The sequence below is a fragment of the Stegodyphus dumicola genome, chromosome 10 (genome assembly GCF_044657685.1).
Source record: "Stegodyphus dumicola isolate Sdum_Otavi_A_Nest chromosome 10, ASM4465768v1".
In the NCBI taxonomy this organism is placed as follows: domain Eukaryota; kingdom Metazoa; phylum Arthropoda; class Arachnida; order Araneae; family Eresidae; genus Stegodyphus; species Stegodyphus dumicola.
In genome coordinates this window covers 129957733-129980440 of record NC_140777.1, presented here as the reverse complement: position 1 = coordinate 129980440, position 22708 = coordinate 129957733, and the positions used below count along the sequence as shown (strand labels likewise).

Below are 22708 nucleotides of genomic sequence, written 5' to 3'. Positions count from 1 at the left end.
TGAAATGTAAGAATTGTTGCAAAAATAGATAACCTTGACATTTCTTTTATCCAGATTAAAATGTATTGTTGCAGGTGGTCATTTGGATTATTTCGGAAAGGTTCTTTTTTTGGGGGGGGGAAGGGAAGACTAGCTGTTCTCAGGCAATGTTTGTTTATGAGAATGTTTTCTGCTCCTGAAAGTATCTGAAACATTTCATTAAGTTTTTGCTGAACATTTCGCATACTTTTGGGGAGGGTAATATATGAGAAAAATAAAATTTTATTTACCTTTTAAGGTCGTATCACGCATATAAAATGTTTTCCCGCCTGAAAAAGTTTGTTTATTTCTTTTGAACACCTGGTCTTGGGCCTATCCCATTGTATAATGAAAGGGTATTAGATAGTCTTTCTATGGTTCATAAGCAATTTATGTTGAATGATAGTAATAAAATGTTTAACATCGTTGTATTGGTGTTTTTTTTTTTTTTTTTCTTGCGAAAGAAAGAAAAAAAAATCGTGTCTTTCTTTCAGTGGGTAAAGCAGGTAGAAAAACTATTTGAAACAGTTATTCGTCTAAAATAAATTGATGTGCGATGCCAGCCTTACATGTTAAAAAATTTCTTTTGTAAGGGGGCTTGAGAAAGTTGGCTATGCTTTTTATTTTCCTGAATATTGATCATATATATCCTTCCTTTTATAAAATGTCTCAGAATAAAGCAAAGAGTTTAAAATAGTTTTAGCCGTGTGAGTGGAAGGGTTACTTAAATACAAAATTTAACTTTTTTGTATGTTCTATATAGTGAAAAATTCGAGTTTGTGAAATATTCATTATTGTATAATAAGTTAAATGAAGTATAAATAGATATGAAATGAAAGATTTGTGTAAGAAAAGAATAAATATGAAAAGTTCCATATATTCACATTAAAAAAACTGCAATAGTTTTTTAGCACTAATTAACGATTTAATTACAAGTTTTGTTTTATTCATTGGAAAACCATTAATCACCGTAAGAGTTTTTGCAAATATTTCCTAAATTGAACTAAAACTTGCTTAAAATCTCTTACTAAGACTTACTGAAAAATTATCTGCATCAGTAAATGCATTCTGTAATATCTGGAAATTTTGTACTAAAAAATATGAAAAATTCGGTAACATATTAAAGCACAGTGAACACTTTTTACCAACCGGAATTTTAATCTATGGGATCCCTATAAAATGTTAGATATATTTTCAAAATTGTTACCCTCCAGATGCTTTTTCGAGAAACTTTGAACAAGAAGTCTACGTCTAGCATTGATATTTGAGTAAATAAACTTGTAGCTACAGTTACTGAACATTATTTATTGATGTATATTTAGTTGTACTATTTTGATAGTTGCAGTATCTTGCAATAAGTAGATATCTACTGGTGCTGAGTGTGTACAAATTTGTAATTAGAAAAATTCAAGAGTCAGTAAATTAAGTATTAATTATAAAATATTACATTTTATAAATCTTGTTAAGGAAAACATTTGAAAATATATCCTAACAAAATTCTTTTGTGGTGGATTCTTCTCTATTTTTATTTTATATTTATAGGAGTTTATAATTAACATATAAACTAATATTCGACTTTAATGCATATCGAAAATTACATATTAATCTTTTCTTTTCGAAAAGCGGCCGATTTTTATAAGAATGCGGAACCATTATGCCAGAGTACCGTTATGAAGACGTCCCTTGAAGTTTGCTTGAGAGTCAGTTGAATTTTCATTCTCTTTCAGAGTTTGAAGTTGAAACAATGATGCCTATCAGGTTTGACAGAAAAGTTTTGATATTTTTAGTTCAGAACTATTTCTTATCAGCTAAAAAGCTTCAGAATGTGCAAATAAATTACAGAAAGAAATTTTCGAGAAAGAATTTATTCTCAAATTTGAAGCTTTAACAATGCTTGATATTCCTGCTATTGCAAATGAACAACACAACTGTCTTAATGAATAACACAATTGTCTTAAGCAGACTGAAATTAGCATCAATACTGTTACAGCTGAATAGGTAAAGAAAGTTTCGACATTATGTACCTGGAAAATTGTTATTTACAAATGAGATCTTAAATTGTCTGCCCATTCTGTACTCCACATAGTTTAAAATTGTGGAGGCATGCAAAACGGTCAAATTCAATATTTCTCATGTTGAGCATGCTGTGTTATAAAATATGTGATTGCATTCTACCAACTATAAAAATTCATGCTCTTTCTATAGCTTTTCATTAAATAGTTAAATTTTTTTAAATGGAACAATTCTAGTGTTTTTCCTCCTTACAATGTAAATCTTTAATTTTTATATTAGATCTACTTTGCCAACTTATGGTATTATTATTATCCAAATTGTTATTTCATTTCTTCCCTTCACTTTTATGTGAAAGCATGTGAGGAATGTTGTATTTATTTACATAATTTCTCCTGTTTTCTTTTCTTTTTGGTAATTTTAATATTGAAAATCAAGATGGGGGGGAATCCATTTCGGAGACAAGGGATAAAAAAGGAAATTGCGTGTTTAAAACTTGCGTAGGAAATCAACTATAGTACTATTACTATTAATTAATTTTTCAGATTTATTTATTTATTATCCGTTTCGCATTGCATAATGCTGCCTTTCCTTTAATTATGGACAAAAACAAAACTACTTGATAAACTACGCAATTTAAATCTGAAGATTTATGCTACAATTAAAAGCCTATATTGATAAATTTTAGAAGTATCTAAGGAAGGAGAAAACTGTAGAGTTATCTTCAGTGCGTATGGTATTTGGTGTAATGTGAACAGGGCTGGTTGAAGACTTTCAGAAGCCCTAAGCACTTAAAAGATTTTAATGCCCTCACATACTTTTAAGCCAGTTTATTCCCCATTCCCTCTCTCGGTTTTGGTTTGCTGCACCATGCATTCGATGATAAAACTAGCAGTGAGAAATTTTTCTCTCGTCTCCCTGAGTTTCTTTTTATGGTGGCCCCTTTTCTTAAGGTTACAGCCGAAAACATCGTGGCAAAAACATCGCAGACGAAAACGTCGCGGAGAAAACAACGCAAGACGAAAACGTCGTGCTACAAAACATCGTGGGAGAAAACATCGCAAAGAGAAAACATCGCAGTTCTAAAACATCGCGGTACAAAATATCGTCGTCGAAAATAAAGCGGTTCAAAAACTTCGCAGTTTAAAAACATCGTCGTCGAAAATATCGCGGTAAAAAATAAAGTATCTACAAATCATCACATGACGATAACATCGCACACATGCTTTTTTCAGCTTTAATAACTATAAATGGATATTCCCGTAATGATTTGTGAGTGCAAGATGGAAAGAAGGATAATTTTTACTTTCATATTTTTTGTTAATCAATAAATTTTTGCTGAGAAAACAAAAAGGAAACTTAAGCATAGAAAATTAATGCAACTTATAGCACTTAATAGAATTCTAAAACGACATAGTTAACTAACAAAGGCCCATTTTTTATAAAGTTTTTACTGGTAATTTTCATGAAAGGTATAATCTATAAGTTGCATTTAATTTTCTATGCTTAAGTTTCCTTCTTACGTTTTCAGCAAAACATTTATTAGTTAATAAAAAAATGTGAAAGTAAAAATTATCCTTCTTTACATCTTGCGCTCACAAATTATTATGGGAATATCCATTTACAATTATTAAAACCTGAAAAAAGCATGTCTGCGATGTTATCGTCATGCGATGATTTGTAGATACTTTATTTTTTACCACGATATTTTCGACGACGATGTTTTTAAACTGCAAAGTTTTTGAACCGCTTTATTTTCGACGACGATATTTTGTACCGCGATGTTTTAGAACTGCGATGTTTTCTCCCACGATGTTTTGTAGCACGACGTTTTCGTCTTGCGTTGTTTTCTCCGCGACGTTTTCGTCCGCGATGTTTTTGCCGCGATGTTATCGGCGGACACCTTTCTTAATGCCTTAAGCATGTTCTTATTTCGTTTAATAGTTAGTTCAGCTCTGAATATGAACCGCAAGAAGAAAGGTAATGGGGGATGAAACTGAACCGTTTCTTTACCCTGTGCAGAAGAAAATTATAAACTCCTTTTAAATATGAAGCTACATTCTTCTGTCTGTACCAACACCTCCTGAGATTTAGTGTTTAGTGATAGTATTCTTAGTAATTCGTGTCTGCTGCATTCTGTTCATTATCTCGATGGAATGGAGAATGCTTAGGCGAGAATTAGGTTGAATAAATGGCCACAAAATGTGTCCATGAAGAGTAGTAGTTTGAGAAATTCCACTAATTATACATTTTGTGCAGAAATTCATTTCGTGGATTCAGGAGATAAGTTAAAAATTCCTAAATCATACTTTAAAAATGCTAGCTACGAGAGATGTTCAAATTCAGAAGGAATTTCTCAGCTACACGTTATTTATTGAATACAGTTAAAGGATTTCATATTGCTTTTCTATGTACTTATCTGCTACTACAATGCACCATTTCGATGCCTAGCAACTTTCTTTTAGAAGAGGAATAGAAGCCTTTTCAGTGCATTCTCGCACAAATTCAATAAACTACTCACAGACTTAAATTTCTTTGAAACTGATTGTGTTGTTGGTTTTGACTGTGAAATGAAGTAGTGCGTCCATGTTTTATCAGAGGTTACTGTAGACTAAAAACTTCTCGCCATCCTTTTCACAATGCTGCAGACGTCGTGTGATTGATACCAATCTTGTTTCTTTGTGTTGGAAGAAAAGAAGACAGGATCAAAAGTCACATGGCGCTCACTTTTCTAAATTTAAGACAATATTTAATTAAGGTTTCCACGTTATCAACATTTATTTTAAGATCTTCGGATTATCTGATAGTATTTCTCCGATCAATTAAAATTAATGCATCAATGCCAATCAGCTTATTTTCGTCTCTCTAAGTTCTTGACAACGAAAATGTGGTTCATTTTCAAATCTCTCCCGGCCTTTAAAAGGCTTGCAATAATCATACCTGCTAGACTGAAAGAGAAACTTACTTCCAAAATGTTTTTTAAATCTCGAGTAAGTTTGAAACGGATTGACACGTTCGTTAGTAAAAAATTTACTTTTACAAGCTACACAATTGAGTTACATTAATATAACCATCTGTTAATAGTCAGTATGGATACGAACACCATGTGCAGTGTAAACACAGCTAGAAGGCGTTGGAGGAAATCAGTAGGCTAATGGAAAATGTTTAGGGATATGGAACTTTGCTGACTGTAATGCAGTTGACAGCTGCTGGAGGATATGTGGCGTAGAGACCATAGAGCGAACAACCTGATTAAAGTGGTCTAACAGATTTTTTTGCGGGAAGAGAGAATTATGGTAAAGTTTCTTTAGTGCTCTTTCAGCTATTTATGTTCGTTTTTAACTGTGTGTTGCATTTTCATGTCGAAAGATGTACAACAATTTAATAATTGTATTGCCAAGTTGTAGTAGTTATAGTTATGCAAAGCATTATGCCCAGGAAATCGGTCAGTGCATACTTGATACGATCTATATTGTCATCTATACATGGGGTGTAGCCATGGATCGATGCATACTTGAGATGCGATTCATATTTTCATCGATAATAACTGATAGAATCGCATAACGTTGCCTCCGCCAGTTTTCATTTTTCCACATACGTTTGAGGGGTGATTGTTCCCCGATGTTATCTCCGTATGCGCCAAAGTCTATCTGTCCGTTTAAAGCAGAAAAATCAAAGAAGGCAAATGGGAACGTCTTAAAATGACAGTACCAATAATACTTCTAAATCAGTAGAAGTACTATGGTTACTACCATTTAAATTTCAGCCCCTTCAGCAAATGAACAACCGTTAGCTTAAAGCCTCGTTTCCGCTACTGCAATCTGTATGCGTTATAGCGTTGAAAATAACATACTCACAAACTGATTACCGTGCACATTATTGCGGTAGGTTTGCATTTGCGTAAGTTCGGATTAATTTGAATTTATTGCCACTAGATGTCGCTGTATTTACATTGGAATGCATTGCCAAGTTGTAGTAGTTATAGTTATGTAAAGCATTTGATAACCCACTGCATAATTCTGGACTCATTCAACCGTTGATATTAGTCATATAAAATTTTAACTAAACCATGGGCTTTTAAAAATGAAACATCGCGGAAAAATTTGAAAAAAGAAATAAATAAATACTCGAATTGATAAAATAAAGAACAGAGAAATATACTATTCTGTTTATAGTTGTGTAGCTAGAAATTTTGCCCCGTAGGGGGGTCTTTGATTTTAAGGACTGGAGCGGTCTCTAAATTTGCCGCCCCTCTTGATGCAGGGGAATAAATTTAAATTCTACGTTTGTTTTTGAAGAAAAACTTTAATTACAGTTATCTGAAATTATACTCTTATTTTGTCTTGTTTTCCATCGATATCTTTGTAGTGGTCTGCTACATTGCTGTTCTTGCTGTTATGTAAACAGTATAGAAAAATTTCTGAATTAAAAATATTTATTTGAAAATTTGTTCTGAAGATTGTATTTTATAATAAACAGCAAAAATTTAAAAGGACTGCCCTTCAACGTTCCTGTTTAGATTTTCCTTGCAGTGATGGAAACAAAACTCTGAAATTCTTTTTTCTTAACGAGTAATGTCATCGTGATCATTATTTAATTCATATTCTTAATTTGCATTCAAAAGCTTCGACAGAATAAACAAAGTATAACACAAGTATGTAGCTGTTGAAATCATGTGGCGATCTTTGAGAATGCTTTATTTAAAATAAAAATTCTCTTTCTATCCAATTTAATTCCGCATGGCTGTTTAGAATGTGATCATTTCTCATCCGTCTCGACGATCCACCTGACTAAAGTCTACAAAATAATGCTTCACGCAAAAAATTTCGCACCTAAAAATATGCCACTCGGGGCAGACTGCCCTCTCTGCGCTCCTCTAACCACTCTACCATCTGTTTTACATTTCCGAAAAGACACAATAACTATCTTCTAATGAAAGAACACAATAGCTCTCTTTTAACGAAGAAAAACGATATTGTTAACCTATTATCAACTGTACTCAAGGATAATAAAAGTGATGAATTTGCAGAAGTCACTTAAAAAAAGTTGAAATCATCTATATAATTTGATGAAAAGAATAGTAAACGTATTTGATGAAATCACAATGGCCTATTATTTTATAACTAAGTTATCTCAATTTGCGACCGATGGTGATTTATTTTTCGATGTTATATGTTGCTACAATTGATGCAGTGATTAATTTACTGCCGATGAAAGAGATATAGACTCGATTTCGGAGCAAGAATTTTTTCTAGAAGTCTTTAGGAGTCATAAATTTTTAAAATTAAACACCAACTAAAAATATCAACAGTAAAAAAGGTACCAAGGGGGGCACCCCTTAACACCGTTGATTGTTATTTCTAACTCCCTATAGTCTTCTTGACTATTCGCAATCATTACATAATTTTCAAGAGTGGAATATAGAAATAAATATTTGGTAGTATGCGATTTACCGCTTTTAGTTAATTATTAATTTCTTAGATAGCGCTACTAAAACGCTTATTTTTAAATGTCGACTTGCGTGAAAAATTACTAATTAACACGACAATCAGTTTTAATGCAGCCATCTCAAAAATAAATAATAAAGCAAAAGCGGTAGATCGCATACTACACGATTTCAAATTTTGCGTTGAAATAACAGCTACTCGTTACGTAATTGCATAAGGACACTATTTCGTAGAATTGAATAATATTACTCTTGAAAGGAGCATAACCTAAAGATTATATTGATTATGAAAATCTTGAAATAAAATTTGTAAAACCCATTAAAATACCTTTCAGTCCCATGCATACTATTCCGTTTACCTGATCCCACGCAATATTGTATCCTAGTGATCATACGACTTGCAACTCAGAAAACACGGATCTAAAAAGATGTCACATAAATTATTTTTATTGAAAATTATGTTTTATTATATATTGCATAGATCATTAAAGCACACATAACTTATCTTTCTGCAGACATAAATCTGTTTTATAGAACAATATTAAGACTAAATGGAATGAAGCAGCAGACAGATTTTCTTCTTTCCACTGATGACTAGTTGAGACTGAAATAATCTGTACTGGCAGAATTTTGTTAACTTCAGGATTACAGTGATTATATAAATAACTGTATGAAATGTTTACTGTAACTTTCATGATCAGGTAGTTTTAAAACTGAAAGAACTGAAGAACAATATTATTGCCAGAGGTGATTTTAAGAAAAGAAGTCCATATCATGTTTAGGGAGTTTGAGAAAAAATGTATTCAGTGTAAATAGAAAATATAGTAACTACTATATCCGCTTGGTTTTTGATTACCTTACGTTCCATGTACTGTGCTTATATTTTTTGAAGGCGAAAGGATGGAATAACAGAAAATTTACTGTCGAATAGAACATTTCAATTCACTTTTAGGTCCAAATGTTTGATTCAGTTTGCGAAGATCTAATTTTTGAAAGATTTGCTTTGAGAGGACCGTTTTATTACAATTAATTTATGTTGATTTATAAAGAATCTTGGGAAACTATATCTTGATTTAATTGTGGATGATGTTTATTGTCAAAAACTGGCGGATAACTTTAAAAATCAGAACTTGGTTCTCTTTAGTCAAATCTGGCAAAATGCCATACTCTATCTATTTTTATTCCTAGGTAAAAATATCGTATTGCGTTTGTGTCACTTAAGCTAATGACATATGTTTTGCTTTAAAATGATGTTTCAAAGCGATTAAGCTCAAGACAAAAGCTGGTTGTTCTCCCCCCTTTTTGAACTTTCTTGATAACTTCTAGAGATACAGTTAAATAAATGTTACCTGACTATCAGAGCGTATAAAAAGAAATACGACATCAACTAAAGATCATGGTGATTAAGTTCCTTTTACGATGTTTAATCTTGATTTCCTCATTGCAAACTGATAGATTTCTGAAATTTGTCTGAAGAAGTTCTGGTTAATGAAGTTATCATCAAACTATTAATATCAAAATACGATTACATTATCATTGTTCTTTGATTATGTTTTGAAATTAAGATAACTGGCGGATAATTTAATCTTTATATTCGAAAGCATCAGAGATATCAAGATATATTATTTATAAGTTATTCATTAGGAAAAATAAATGATAACGTTCTTATACTTCCGTCAGCTGGAAGAGGGGGCAATACGCTCTAAACAGATGTTTTCTAGCCAATATTATTAGGTGTTCACAATTATTATTTGTGATACAGCTGCTCAAACGAATTTAGAAGTAAAAAATTTAATTTACGTCTACTCCCAAGAAGAAATAATCAACTTTTCATTTCTTGCATGTCAAAATCTAGAACGGACACTGGAAATAAAATTAAAGGAATAAAAGTAGCTCTTAACTATTCGATCTATTGAATGTTCTATGATATTTCTGTTGGTTAATACAAAAGTTCACGCGCCACGATATCACAAGGGAAAATGAAAATAGGCAAGAAGAATGCAAACCATTTCCTTATAAAATGAACGCAGGATTAAATGATTAAATGACTGAGCGCATAGATTATTGCACAGCAAAACTGCAGATAAGCCTCTTGGAGCCTACAGTAATAATAAATAAAGCATAGATAGACCACCATCATGCAAAACAATGACAAGATGAGGAAAGGGCCACCAATATGATGACCGAAAGGTTCGGACTCAAATTTATCTTGATACTACCCATGGATCACAACAGAATTTACTAATGAAAAATTCTGGAGACAGATGAACTTGTAAATCATGAACGCCATTTACAAGTTATGAACAGACGCATGGAATGCATAGAATGCTTATACAAACACACTTTGTTTTCCCTGGATGACAATGCAGGTCAGCTATATAGACAACACCATCAAGCATCCATCTTATTTGAAATACTATGATGCTTGTTTCTATCAGCTGAGAAAGTTAGTGAGTTTTTTTAACCTTATCTAAATATCAGTTCTTTTTCCGACGTCTTGAATACAGGAAATTTAAGACATCCTGTTAGGAAACTACTAGAGCGATGGAATATTACGCTGATATAAAAACGAAGTTACCTCAAATACAGTTGGCAAGTATGTGAATTAACACTTTCTCACTATTATTAAAAGTACGCAGAGGTCTTTGAGACAGACGTGATTTTTTTAGTGTCTTTTTTACCAGCAATCTAATAAGAAAACATTTGACTGTATAGCGACATTTTTCTATATTAATATCACTATGAATTTTCCCTATTTCTACTTATTAAAATGGAGCCATATAGAAGCGTTTGTTATAGAACGTGCTCTAATTCTCTTTAGAACCTTATACATTTCAGACATTATTAATACTGTGTGTAAGAATACGCAAAATTTGATGAAATCTGTATTAGAAAAAAATGTAATAATTAAATAGTTGTTTACCCTTATAATGTGAAGTACAATTATTGAATGGTTATAATTTTGGATTCTCAAAAATCTGACATAAGTTAACTAATACATAATCATTTATAACTATGAGCGACCTTAGAGATGCAATTCCCCATACAAGCGCGGAATTATGCTGTTTTTTATTATTATTATTATTATTATTGTAATTCTAAAAGATTATTTAAAAAAATAGTTGTGTCCTATGTGCTATTTTTTTTATTGTTATTTAATTATACCCTCGATCAACAGACGCTTTCTTCTCCTGGTTTCTCTTTGTTCTTCAAAGCTACCGAACAATCAGCACCAGCTGCTTCTTTCACCTCATTTATATTTTCATAGCTTTCCACTCTATTGACATTTGCGGATAGGAAGTCTGTTCCGCCATAATATCGATTGCTTGATGGACACACGTCTGGCACGGAAAGAACCATTTCCGATTCTTTATTTTTCTTCTTGAGAATGACTGGATTTATAGTCTCTGTGATTCTATCTTCTTCTGTAGGTGCAGACGGTTTGCCGACGGAAAATGGGCTGAAAACTGCAGAGAAAGCTAGGACAAGATGACTACCAAAGTCCATGTAGAAGGCGTTTCCCCATTCTCCAGTTTGCATATAGAGTGCATGTAGTATGGCTAATGGTCGCAATATAACAAGCCAAATGAAGTTGTAGTAGAGAGCCATGTCAACAAAGGTGTTAGTTTTACAACCGTACTTGCAGACTGCTCGCTTGGACCATGTCAGGAAACCTAAAAGGAAAAGAAAAAGTATTAAAATATTTCTGATGTACCAAATTTACTCTGTCATGGAGTTCCCTTCCCTCATCAGTGGGCGTGTGGGTTAAAACCACTAAATACAATTAGTTCGAGCTGGGAGGCCTGGGCTCAAACTCAGGAGAGCGGGCTCTGTGCATGGTTGGTTTTTGTAGCTTAAAATGCGTAAACCACATTTTCGTTATTATCACTTATATCAAATACGCCTAATTTCAAAACGCGCCAAAATGTAAATTGAAATGTATCTTAGGAAAATTTGAATAAAAAACTGTAACTTTTGCAAATATGCTTAGAAGTACGTCTTCTTTAAGATGATGTTAAAAATTTTATAGGTTATAATTCAAAATATTTTGCAAAAAATTTATTTGAAATATTTAAAAATGCAAATTTTTTAAATAAATAATAAAAAAATGTACGAATTATATTTGGATTAAATCTAAATTTCTAATTCTGGAAGAAGGAATCAAGTAAGTTTAAAAATCCGACCTCATCACTTTCTTGTACGGGATATTAAATTACACACAGTTTTCCTGCATTTTATTTAAACATATTAAACAGTTAACGAATTTTGAATTAAATCTATTTCTGCGATATAGCGCCTAAACCACAATAGAATAAATGCACTGTTTAAAGTTCACTGTATTTATTTACCACAGCGGCACTTCGGGGCTAGGTTCACTTAACAGCGTTACATCTCAATCATTTTATAACTCAGACTGCACAAAAATTATATCATCTGAAGAATTACCACATATTCAAATACATAAATAATAAATCTAAGAAGATGTATAAAAGAAATTAAATAAATAAAAGAGAAACTTTTTTTCACAGACGATTCAGCGCCGCTTACCTAATGCGCATGCGCTACAAACTAATTCAGTTCTCATGTCGCGGCAAGGCAAAAGTACATGAAAAATCAAAATATTTTCATTAACAATGGAAAGATAGAGAAAAACGTAAAACACCAAGTACAGTTAAAACAATTAAAAAAAAACAATTTTTACAATTAGAATTACAGTTTCTACGCAAAAACGAGCTAATACGTTAAATGATAACTCCAGAATGAATTAAGCGTAATTTAATTCGCAATAATAAAAGAAGATATTACTTTGTTGTTGCGAAGCTTAATTTCTCTAGATTGGCAATAAATCCACTATTCTGCTTAAGTTTCAAATGTAAACAGATATGGCTGCCATGTTAAACAGAATTTAGGCTTAGCCACACTTAAAAAACATTTAAATTGTTGATAATTCTACAATTATTGCATGCAGGTTAAATAAAGGCATAAAAACCTTAACCGGAAGATGAGAACAACATAATTCAATCATTTTTAAAGCAAAAAGTGCACAATTTACAAACATATAAGAATAAAGAAACTGAGCTCACTGAGCCGAATAACAGAATGTATATATATGCAGTGGCTTCCAAAAGTGTTCGTACACTTATGATTTTCATTGAAATAGGGCTGTATCCATTAATTAAAAGTAAACTTTCTGAATTTCTTAAAAATAAAGTTTCGCTATATTTTAAAAATATTTCATGTAATTTTGTTGCGAAGAGATTATAGATCTTAGTATTAAAATCTCATTCAGAAAGTTTACTTTTAATTAATGGATAGAGCCCTATTTCAATGAAAATCACAAGTGTACGAACACTTTTGGGAGCCACTTTACATACATTTATATACTTTGGGTGCGACCGATTGCAACAAAAATGGGAGGTGCATATCTACATGCTATAGCAGTCCAACGTTCAAAATCGTCCAAAAAGTCAACGTCCAAAATTTCAACGTTCTGAGGCCACTCATTTTTGAGTTATGCGAGATACGCTATGTACGTACGGACGCCAAGAAAAAATCTCTTTTAAATCAGACTCATAACTCATTTTAAATCAGTTTCATAATATTTTTTTGCGGAAAAGAGTCTTTTATTCTGTCCTTACGTACGGATGTCACCCAAAAACATCTTTAAATTGCATTCGATAGCAGTGAAAATGGATATTTTCGTTGAAATATGATACCCGAAATTGTTCGCGATTACAATACTTCCTTTTTACTTCGTACAAGAAAGTAATAAAAAAAGAGATATTAATAAATATATATTAAATTCATTTAGCATTGAGAAACTAAGACTTTGAGAGCTAATTTTTAAAAAACTACTCATTTACATTTTACATTACTGCGATTTTTACAAAATTTGGCAGTTGGCATAATTTGAGTCGTAGAATCGAAATATGGAAAAAAAAAAAAAAAAAAAAAAAAAAAAAACTGAAATGTCATTTCAGAAAAAGTCCAATTTTATGTCAAAATACCTATATTAAAACAATGCTATATATAAATCTAATACATATCCTAAGTCGGGCTTTCGAGACATGAAAAACGCAAGCTGAATTTCGTCAATCGGCCCAGTAGAACAGGTAATGTTGAACGGGAGTAAATAATCATAGTATGTTTTGCTGTAATGAAGCGATCGATCCAATTATCTCATTGCATTTAAATTTTTGTGAAATTTTTACGTATTCGTTTGTTTATGGTTGTATTATTAACTTATCTCTGTTTATCTTTCCTGATGTGCTTTCATGCCCCTTTGACACTTTTAATTTTAGGAATTAAGCCTTAATAGAATTGGATTGAATGAAGCCAGACAATCCGACGTACATCTGCACTAATAAACTTAAAGTGATTTTGCATCGTTTTCTAAATATTACGGGGAGGCAGGGGCGTAGCTAGAGGGTGGCAAGGGGGGCATCTGTCCCCGGGCGGCATATTTCACAAGTGCACATCAGCGTAGCCACTGAGGGAGGGATTTCGAAAACTGACCAATGAGCTTCTATTGCTCTTTTGACGCTAAATCTTCAAGCCTGTGAGCTTATGTTGTTTATGTTTTGTATTTGTCTCGCAGTTATAAATGTATGGCGTAATAATAGAATATCTCGTAGTGTTTTCGTTTTATGAGTTTAATTAATCGCTGACATTTCTTCGCGATTTTTATCATGCATTAATATTTGGATTGATGTTCACAGCTTATTATCGCTCTTTACCTCGAGAAAATAACTCAAGCTACAATTAGCCTCAAATATTATGCATTTACTAACACCTGTGGATTAAGAGAATTCAAGTGTATAATTTTTTGGACCGGAAGTGTTACAATGAATCTAGTGTTTTCTTATTTCAGTGCTTGTATTCTTTTGAATTTTAAAGTGTAAGATTCAGAATACATATTGTGTATGATCTGATTATATCCATTATTAATAGTAAAAGTTAATAAGAGAATAAATTTAATATATTCGTTGTGAATAAGATAAATTCATTCAGTTTGATGAGTATTTCTTGTGTAGGCAGTACAAGTAAGAGTAAGCAGTTATTAAATGTAAAAGTTAACACTCTCAAATGTATACGAATCCAAATTAGTAAAGTTCACTTTGGATAAAATTCTGCATTGGTTATTAGAACATCTTTTCATATAGACGGCAATAAAAAGTCCTGAATTCTATTTAAAACTGGTATAAATATTTTATGCAGTTGGTATAAATATTTTTCTCATATTCATAGTTTTATGTAAAGATAACATTTTGGGCTCAGATGTTTATCACATATTTCTTTCTTCATCTTATTTACCGTTTATTAAGTAATATATCACATGGATATTTTTGCGGAGTATCCAACATTTGTTTGTATTTATTTCAAATTCTTTCAACCAGGTAATGAAATCTTCACAAATCCTTATGTTTGATCTAATTTCGCAATAAAAAATTTTAAAAGAAATCGGCAATGCTTTAATTATTTTATACAGATAAAATTACGTGGCAGAATATTTTCAGCCATCTTGCTTAAATCTTAAAGCACGCGAAAGGTCATGTGACATGACAGGAATATTACTGGATGCCCATTGGTCCATCCTAGAAACCACACCTTCGGTGGCTACACAGATGTGCACTTGTGAAATATGCCCCCGGGCGCAGAATCGAAGGGGAGCCAAACTGATGTTACGACATTTTAGAATTAAATGTTTTCCATCCTTGGCAAGCAGTAGGGGGCGCGAAATCTTCAGTTGTCCCTGGGCGCTGATAACCCTAGCTACGACTCTGCGGGAAGGGATCTTTTAGCCGGCCTATGCTGTTTTATTTTTAGAATGTTAGTGATAGGCTATAATTCTATTGGCTTGGCAAAATGTTTTACTATATATAGTATGGTACATATTTATTTATCAATTTGTATTTGCAATCTCTGGCAGAATGCACGAGTGCATCTCTATGTATTACGTACCTACAACTAGTACATAGATTTGATGGTGTTAAATAAATGTTCTTTCAATCCATTTCACAAAATGTTGTACATTACAGAGAGACTTAATAATATTCAATCAGTTATTCTTGAAGACCTTTGCATATGTTTTATATCTTATATTTCTGAAAGAATAATTTATAAATTCATAGACCTTTCGTAGTTGTTTAGCTTAAAACTGTGTCAGTTACGCAATTAATGCTATTTGTCTATGGGGAGGGAGATCTTCGTAGATGACATTTTAAGAAAAACTAGTTCGTATAATCGTTAGAAATGAGAAAACTCACTTAAAATTGTTTCAGTTGTTAAATTATAACTTTCATATCAGTTTTCAGTTTCTTTTTAATGGCATGATATTTTTATATACAGTATTTCTTCGCGAATTACCTCTCCCCGTAGCTTTTCAGCGCCAGGTTCTGAAAATTTAAAAAAAAAAAAGAATTTTCTCTTTCTCAGTTCATTCAGAGAATGGGCTCTCCTAAACTTTAAAATGAATTCGTTTACGTAGTCATTGTTTTCGGTATATTAACAAAGACAAATCTTTGCAAACGACTTGCGAAGGGAAACCGACCATTTGCCTTTTAATTGTTGAACGTTATGCTAGCCTAATACAAGAAATGACTCACCGCAGCGGAACAAACACAAACTGACATTTGGGCTACGATTTTGCTCAGTCGGCTGCACGTTAGCCTTCTCAAACTATTTATGAAGGATTTAAGGCCTAAAGAGAAGTAGAAACAACATAAGAACGGACAAGATTCAAGTTATAAGGAAACAGATATAAATATATTTTATTACATGTTGCAATATTAATATGCATTCTTAATGGAAGGCAGATTTCTTTTAAAGATATAATACCGTGATAGTTACCTGTAGTTTATCCATGACTACATTTCATTTGCTATGTTTCCATTGTAACCACAGGGCTCACCAGCGGCCGAGCGGTAAAGTTGCTGAACACTGGTAGTTCGGTCCGAGGTTCGAATCCCGCGAACGGGCTGGCTGCATGGGCGTTTTCGTGATTTTCCCCATGTGTAACTTGTATACGAGCCAGTTCCCTTAGAAAGTCCTCCACGAAGGCATCCCTCTCCGTAGGCAGATAACCCTAGTGTGCTTTGCCATAATTAAATACACCACACCACACCACCACCATTGTAACCACACCCTTCGGGAATGAAATGATTCTCACAGTTTCCCTTCTCGACTTTTGGATGATAAAATTAGTAAAAGAAAGGGGGCGGAGAAAAATACCCGAGGGAACCCAATATATAATTATATTAATATATTTTTTAATCTATATTAAAATTAATTTTTATATTAACATATTTATATAATTATATTAATACATTTTTAATATTAACGTAATATTTAAAAAAATACAAATTTAATTGCAAATTCTGCGCGGTGTTAAGACCTAATTTGAAGAATTTTAAATTGCAGTTTATTTATTGATATATTTCGTTTCCTCAAAGAATACGTTAGATATTTTTTAGGCTTATTCATGCTTTCAACTTCATTGATTTCGTTTTTTAATTTCGAACCAGATAGCATTAGTAGCTGATTTTTGCTGCGGTTCGGTAATTTTACCGTCTGCAGGTTATGACTCCACATTTGTAAAGAGGTGAAACGTTGCTCGAAATTTTATTAGTTCTTCAACCGGTTTGCCTGCACTATTTGCCCCACAAATCCAAATCAAGGTTAATCTCATGCGGAAGTAGGATTAAGTGTTTTGTTTCGGATATACTCCATTTTAAACAAAAGAAACGTTTTGCTCGAATTCCATTTTGAAACAAATAATCTCCACTTATTGTAGATGAGGGTACTTTGTAAAACTTGATGTGTCGAACTGTGAAAGAAGTACCCAGCTTAAAAAGTCTGTATGCGTGCCGATCAAACAACAATGCATAGTTTGTCTGTCGTGACATTTGAAACTTATTTTTCTGAATATGCAAGAGAATTCGTGCCATTCTCACTCATATGTTATCTCTTCCTGTAATTTATTACATGTTTTCAGCAGACAAAGATATTTAATAAGCTAGTTGCTGAGATTGACCTGCAAGAACCCAAAGAAAGATTTTAAAAGGAGTTATAATCTGCCCAAATATGAAACTCTAACGTTATATAAATCTCTAACAATTTATATCAGATTCTAAACTTATTAAATGCGGATACTGGCTGAATTTGATGTGGGTTTATCTTTTACAGCTTTGTTTTTTATTCGATAAAACAAATGCGAATGTAGAAAAATACAACAGTTCTTTTTAATTACAGCCAATCCATATATTGGGTTAAAAAGTCCCCGCGTTTTTTTGCCACTAGATGGTGTTGATGGCTATGTATCCGGCAACACTCAATACGATTGTCTCAAACGAACATGTGCTTAAAAGGTGACATTCTGTTTCCATTGTTCGTGAAAATACTTTTCTAATTCGTTGCTTGTGTAAAAAGTTATACTAATTTGAAAAAGGGTGAAATATCTGAAGAAACACGTTATGTGATGTTTTTTTACTATAGAAAAGGTAAAAAGGTTGCAAAACATGCTGAAAAATTTGTGAAGTATATGGTGAGAATGCTGTGAGTGAACGAAGGGCTTAAGAGTGGTTTGCTCGATTCCGCTCCGGAAATTTCGATATCAAAGGTGCAACCTGGCGAAACCATCAATTCGGCCCTCTACTGTGCACAGCTCGACCGTTTGAACGAAGCAATACAGAAACAGCGACCAGAATTGGTCAAAAGAAAGGGTGTTGTATTCTAAAATCACTCGCCCAAATTTTTCGACGATAAACCACAGAAGTTCTACACCGATGAAGTTATGAAGCTTCCCGAAAAATGGCAAAATATCATAGACAATAATCGTCAATATGTAGTTGATTAAAATTGATTTTCAATAAAGAAAATTTTTGTTCAAAAATGTACAAAAAAAGCGCAGAGACTTTTTATATGACCCAATATTAAAGGAGTAATATCTTTGCTTCAAGAACTCGAGAGCGCAGTGAATAAGCGTGAAATAGAATCCTCAGAATATGTTTTTTTTATTTTCACAATAATGTCTGTCTGATTGTATGTATGTGCGTGGCGATTTTTTCATCACGATAACACTTATATAAAACTTCCAAAAATTTCTGTTCCGTATTTAAGCTTTATGCATTTATACAAAGAGTTGATTAGGTTTTGGATAAAAATAGACAAACGGAAGTGGTAATTTACTTGAAGCCCTTTGCAAATTTTAATGAAAAATTACATTAAAATATGGCTATAAAGAAAAATTTTTCAATTTTATTATTTAAGATTTTTATATCATTTAAAACAATATATTAGATAGATTTTGGCGAAAATTGATAAGCCAGATTTTTCCTGGCAAAATGTATTATGATATAATACGAAACTTGAAACTTAAAACTCTTACATTATTGATATTAGCAATTAGGTTTTGACTATGTGTAATAAATAACTCATAAGTGGGAATTTATTTAAAACTCTTAACAGATTTTTTTTTGTAAAAATGTTGAATCACTATAAAAAGAGTTCAGCAAAGAGGTTTGTCAAATTCTATGGGAAAAAATAAATAAATAAAACAAAATAAAATAAAGCTGCAAACATTTGATTATGTCGGTATAAATTAAAAAAGAAACATTTTTATACATGGTCAATTATGCCTAATAAAATATAATAAAAAATTTCGTATTACAAACCTTTCTATTCATTAGAAAAATAAATTAGATTTGTAAGGGGAATACAGACGATCAACCGGGAGAAATAAGTTCGTTGCCATTTAAAGCGGAAAATTGGCTTAAGGTCATGTGCTGGCCACATGAGAATATTTTTTTGATAGATAAAGAACAGTGCGGAAAAAAAAATAAAAAATAATACACGAAGCAAATAAGTACTTTGAAAGTTTGCGTTCTTAAAACATGAATTTGAAATTTCAGTTAAGAAAAGGGATGGGCCCAATTTTTTTCCATATCGATGTACCGACTCTATCCGACGATGTACCGACCATATCGATGTTCCTCAGAAAACTCTAAAATTTTGAAGTTTAAAAAAGCTTCACTGATACTTGCTTTTTGAAGTGAAGGCCGAGTATCTGCTACTTTGTTAATTGAATTAAAATATTCTAATACCTAAATTTTATTCTTAGTCAAAAGAAATTTAAACTGAAGAATTTTTAAACTGAAACTTAGTCAATTTTTGAGAGGTATAAACTTATTTATATTTTGTCCCCTCCTCAAACAAATTTTGAAGTTCTTTACTTGTAATATAATGCCATATTTATATTATAATAAATATATTTATTTATTATGATATCAATATGTTATAGAATTTTCAAAGAATAGAGAATAATGTCTTTATAGAGAAAGAAACGCGAAATTTTAAACACTAAAATTTGAAAACAACAAAACTAATTTAGTAGTTCAAGATCTATTTCAATAGCTCTTTGGTAAGTCAAAGGTGGACTGTTCATTATTATTATTATTACTGTCATCATCATCACATAGTTACTTTATTTTTATCTTTTTATCTTTATTTATTTATTTATATATTTATTATTGAAATTCCATGAATTTTTTCATTAAGGGCTAGGCCATCGATTAATATTGCTAAACCCTGTATCAGATTAATCTAAGAAATACTGATATAATAAACAGCGATGCCCAGATGACTCATTTTTTTTTAAATTTCCAAATATCTGATCTTATTTTTCTACAAAAGAAGATTAATATTCTTCTAAAACCGGTAAATGAAATATCTCCGCCCACATCGGTATAACGGTTAGCGATGATAACTGCCGTATCGTTGGGCCCAGTTCGGATTCAGGAGAAGGCGTGGGTGTTTATAAGTTTGTAGTGTTCTGTGCGACATGGATGAACTGAAAATACTGGAAAAGGAAAAGATCTGTCGAGTGGTTCGGTTGTACAGGAAGGGCTTGAGGTACTCATATTTGTGCCCTGCAGTTGTTTTACATCAAAATTAGGGTGGAGATGCACAGTCAGTACGGTGAAACCATACCTATAGGACCAGTAATGAAAATTCTGATATCTCGCCTACTTTTCCACCTGTACCTGTACCTACTGAAGTATCTGTTCGTATTTACATGAGAAGCCCGTATCAGCGGCTGAGCTGTAAATTTGCTGAACACTGATAGTTTGATCTGGGTTCGATTCCAGATCGATAGGCTGGTTGCATGGTCATTTTCGTGGCTTCCTGCATGTGTAACGTGGATATAAGAATCTCTCCATCATTTCCTTAGGAAAATAGCCATTATGTGCTTTGCCATAATCAAATAAACCAAACTTTTTTACATGATAATAGTAATTTGTTGCGTCGGATATTAGTATGTCCTTGAGTTCACGCCTTATAAACTTTCCTTTAGAAAGAGCCTGACAAAGATTTTCCTTCCCTTAGATAGATTGCGTTCGTGTGCTTTGTAGTAACTACTTAAACATTTAAGCTCATTCCTTTGTACGCTTAATAGTAATACAATGTTTGTAGCTATAAAACGCAAAGAAAAATAAGAATATTTGCATTATTAACATTTATAAAAATATTCTCTTAAGGAAAAATGTTAGTTTTTGAAAAAGTCATACCGACTGTTTCCGAAAATTGAATTATCGAAAATTGTTTATTCATTTTGTTTATTTTTTATGTGAAGATTACAGCCAAGAAATACGTTTGGAAATTTTTTTTTAAATCTAGGCTTTTGTGGAGTTAGACAAAATCGAAGTCGTGTTTCGATAATTATTCTTTATAGTTGGGTATACGTTTCCTGTCGTTGCAGAAATATAGTTCGCGAAAACGATAGTGTAACTTGTAAGGTATCTTATGCTAACTAAGCGATTATTTACAGTTTCAGCCTTTAGTATAACTTATTCATTCCCTATTCCTCTTCAGAATGCACATTAGGTTTGTGTGTTCTGAAGCTGAAAGTTCTGAATCTTAAAAAGAGAGAGCTTTTGGCACTCGCGTCTGCTGTTAGTGTTTTGCTAGCTCTATTTAAACGTGATATTAGAGTTTTGGCATCTTGCTAGCCGATGTTTTAAATATGCGCCGATAAAATGCTGAGCCTGCTTAATTTAGTCTATCCTATGCATAATCTTAGACTACGTTTCAGGGTTTGTATTTAATTGTTAATTATGTTAGTGTGTTAATATTGCAGTTAATTATGTTATGCTAATTTACTAACACAAGAAAGTTAATTGAAATATTGGAAGAATTAACTGCAGTACAGAAGGTACTAGAATATACAAGAAGAACCAACATCAACAAACTGCCAATCTGATTGCCAGTCAGCGTTATATGCTATACGAAGCACACAACACAGTTACTGGATAGTGAACAAAATTCAATAGTTATTAAGAAGAGCTGACAACAGCGCATTATTATTTCATGGATCAAAAGACACGAAAGAAATGATGGAAATGAACAAGCCGACAGACTTTTCAAAGAAGCTCATAAGATAGAGCAACAATAAACTGAGACATTCCATGCTTACTCTGGCCACGAAATCATCTCATTTCCCATCGGCAACAAATAGCCTTCATGTTTTGCTATAACAAATAGCAAACATGAATGGAATATCATACAAAAGGAAAACGGTGACTTTCAATGTATTTTCAAATTGTGATACTAACAGACTTACAGCTATTCCACAGTTAAATTGGATTCTATTAACTCAGGGTCCATTCCCTATCTACTTTTACTCCAGAGGCATTTCATCAACAGGTACCTGCATCTGCGTCGAATTAGGAGACGGTCCACATTATTTATTCATATGCCCATTAACAAAAGATTTCCACATTCATCATCCATCGCAAATAAATCCAAAATATATAGCTTTCCTTGTAAAAAGGAAAGAAAACTGAAGAAGCATCAAGATAATGTGCATAGTAGCAAATATAGGCACAGATTCATGTTATTCCTGATGAAGAGTTTATCCATCTGAAGAAAAACTCCATTACGTCATCAGTTACCCCCTTCCCAGCTTTTGCATTCATAAAGGTGCATTAAGTGATTAGCTTCCAATTACAAGATCTCTTATAAGTTACTTTCCATGCAAGCACTCATCATAGAAAGCATTGCACCGTCATAAGTATAACAGTTGTTCATTAGTAGGAACTCATTATCACAAAACTGTTCAATCATTAATGCTGAAAAAATACTCTACCTTGTAAAAGCATTTAATTTAACTATAGTTGCAGTCGAATGACAGCACCTGTTGACATCACGGTAAATCATTGGTGTCCTAGTCTGATATCA

The 22708-nt window shown here is 32.4% G+C and overlaps 1 protein-coding gene across 1 annotated transcript in view; it reads right to left on the bottom strand.

Annotated features, from left to right (window-relative positions):
* Window positions 1–7914: 7914 nt before the first annotated feature.
* Window positions 7915–22708, bottom strand: part of LOC146995102 (uncharacterized) — a 61900-nt gene continuing 47106 nt past the window's right edge. Inside the window, exon 2 of the mRNA XM_085825543.1 lies at window positions 7915–11148. Within this exon, the coding sequence (XP_085681669.1) occupies window positions 10646–11148 (503 nt within the window). The 3' untranslated portion in view covers window positions 7915–10645. The remainder of the gene's footprint in view (window positions 11149–22708) is intronic.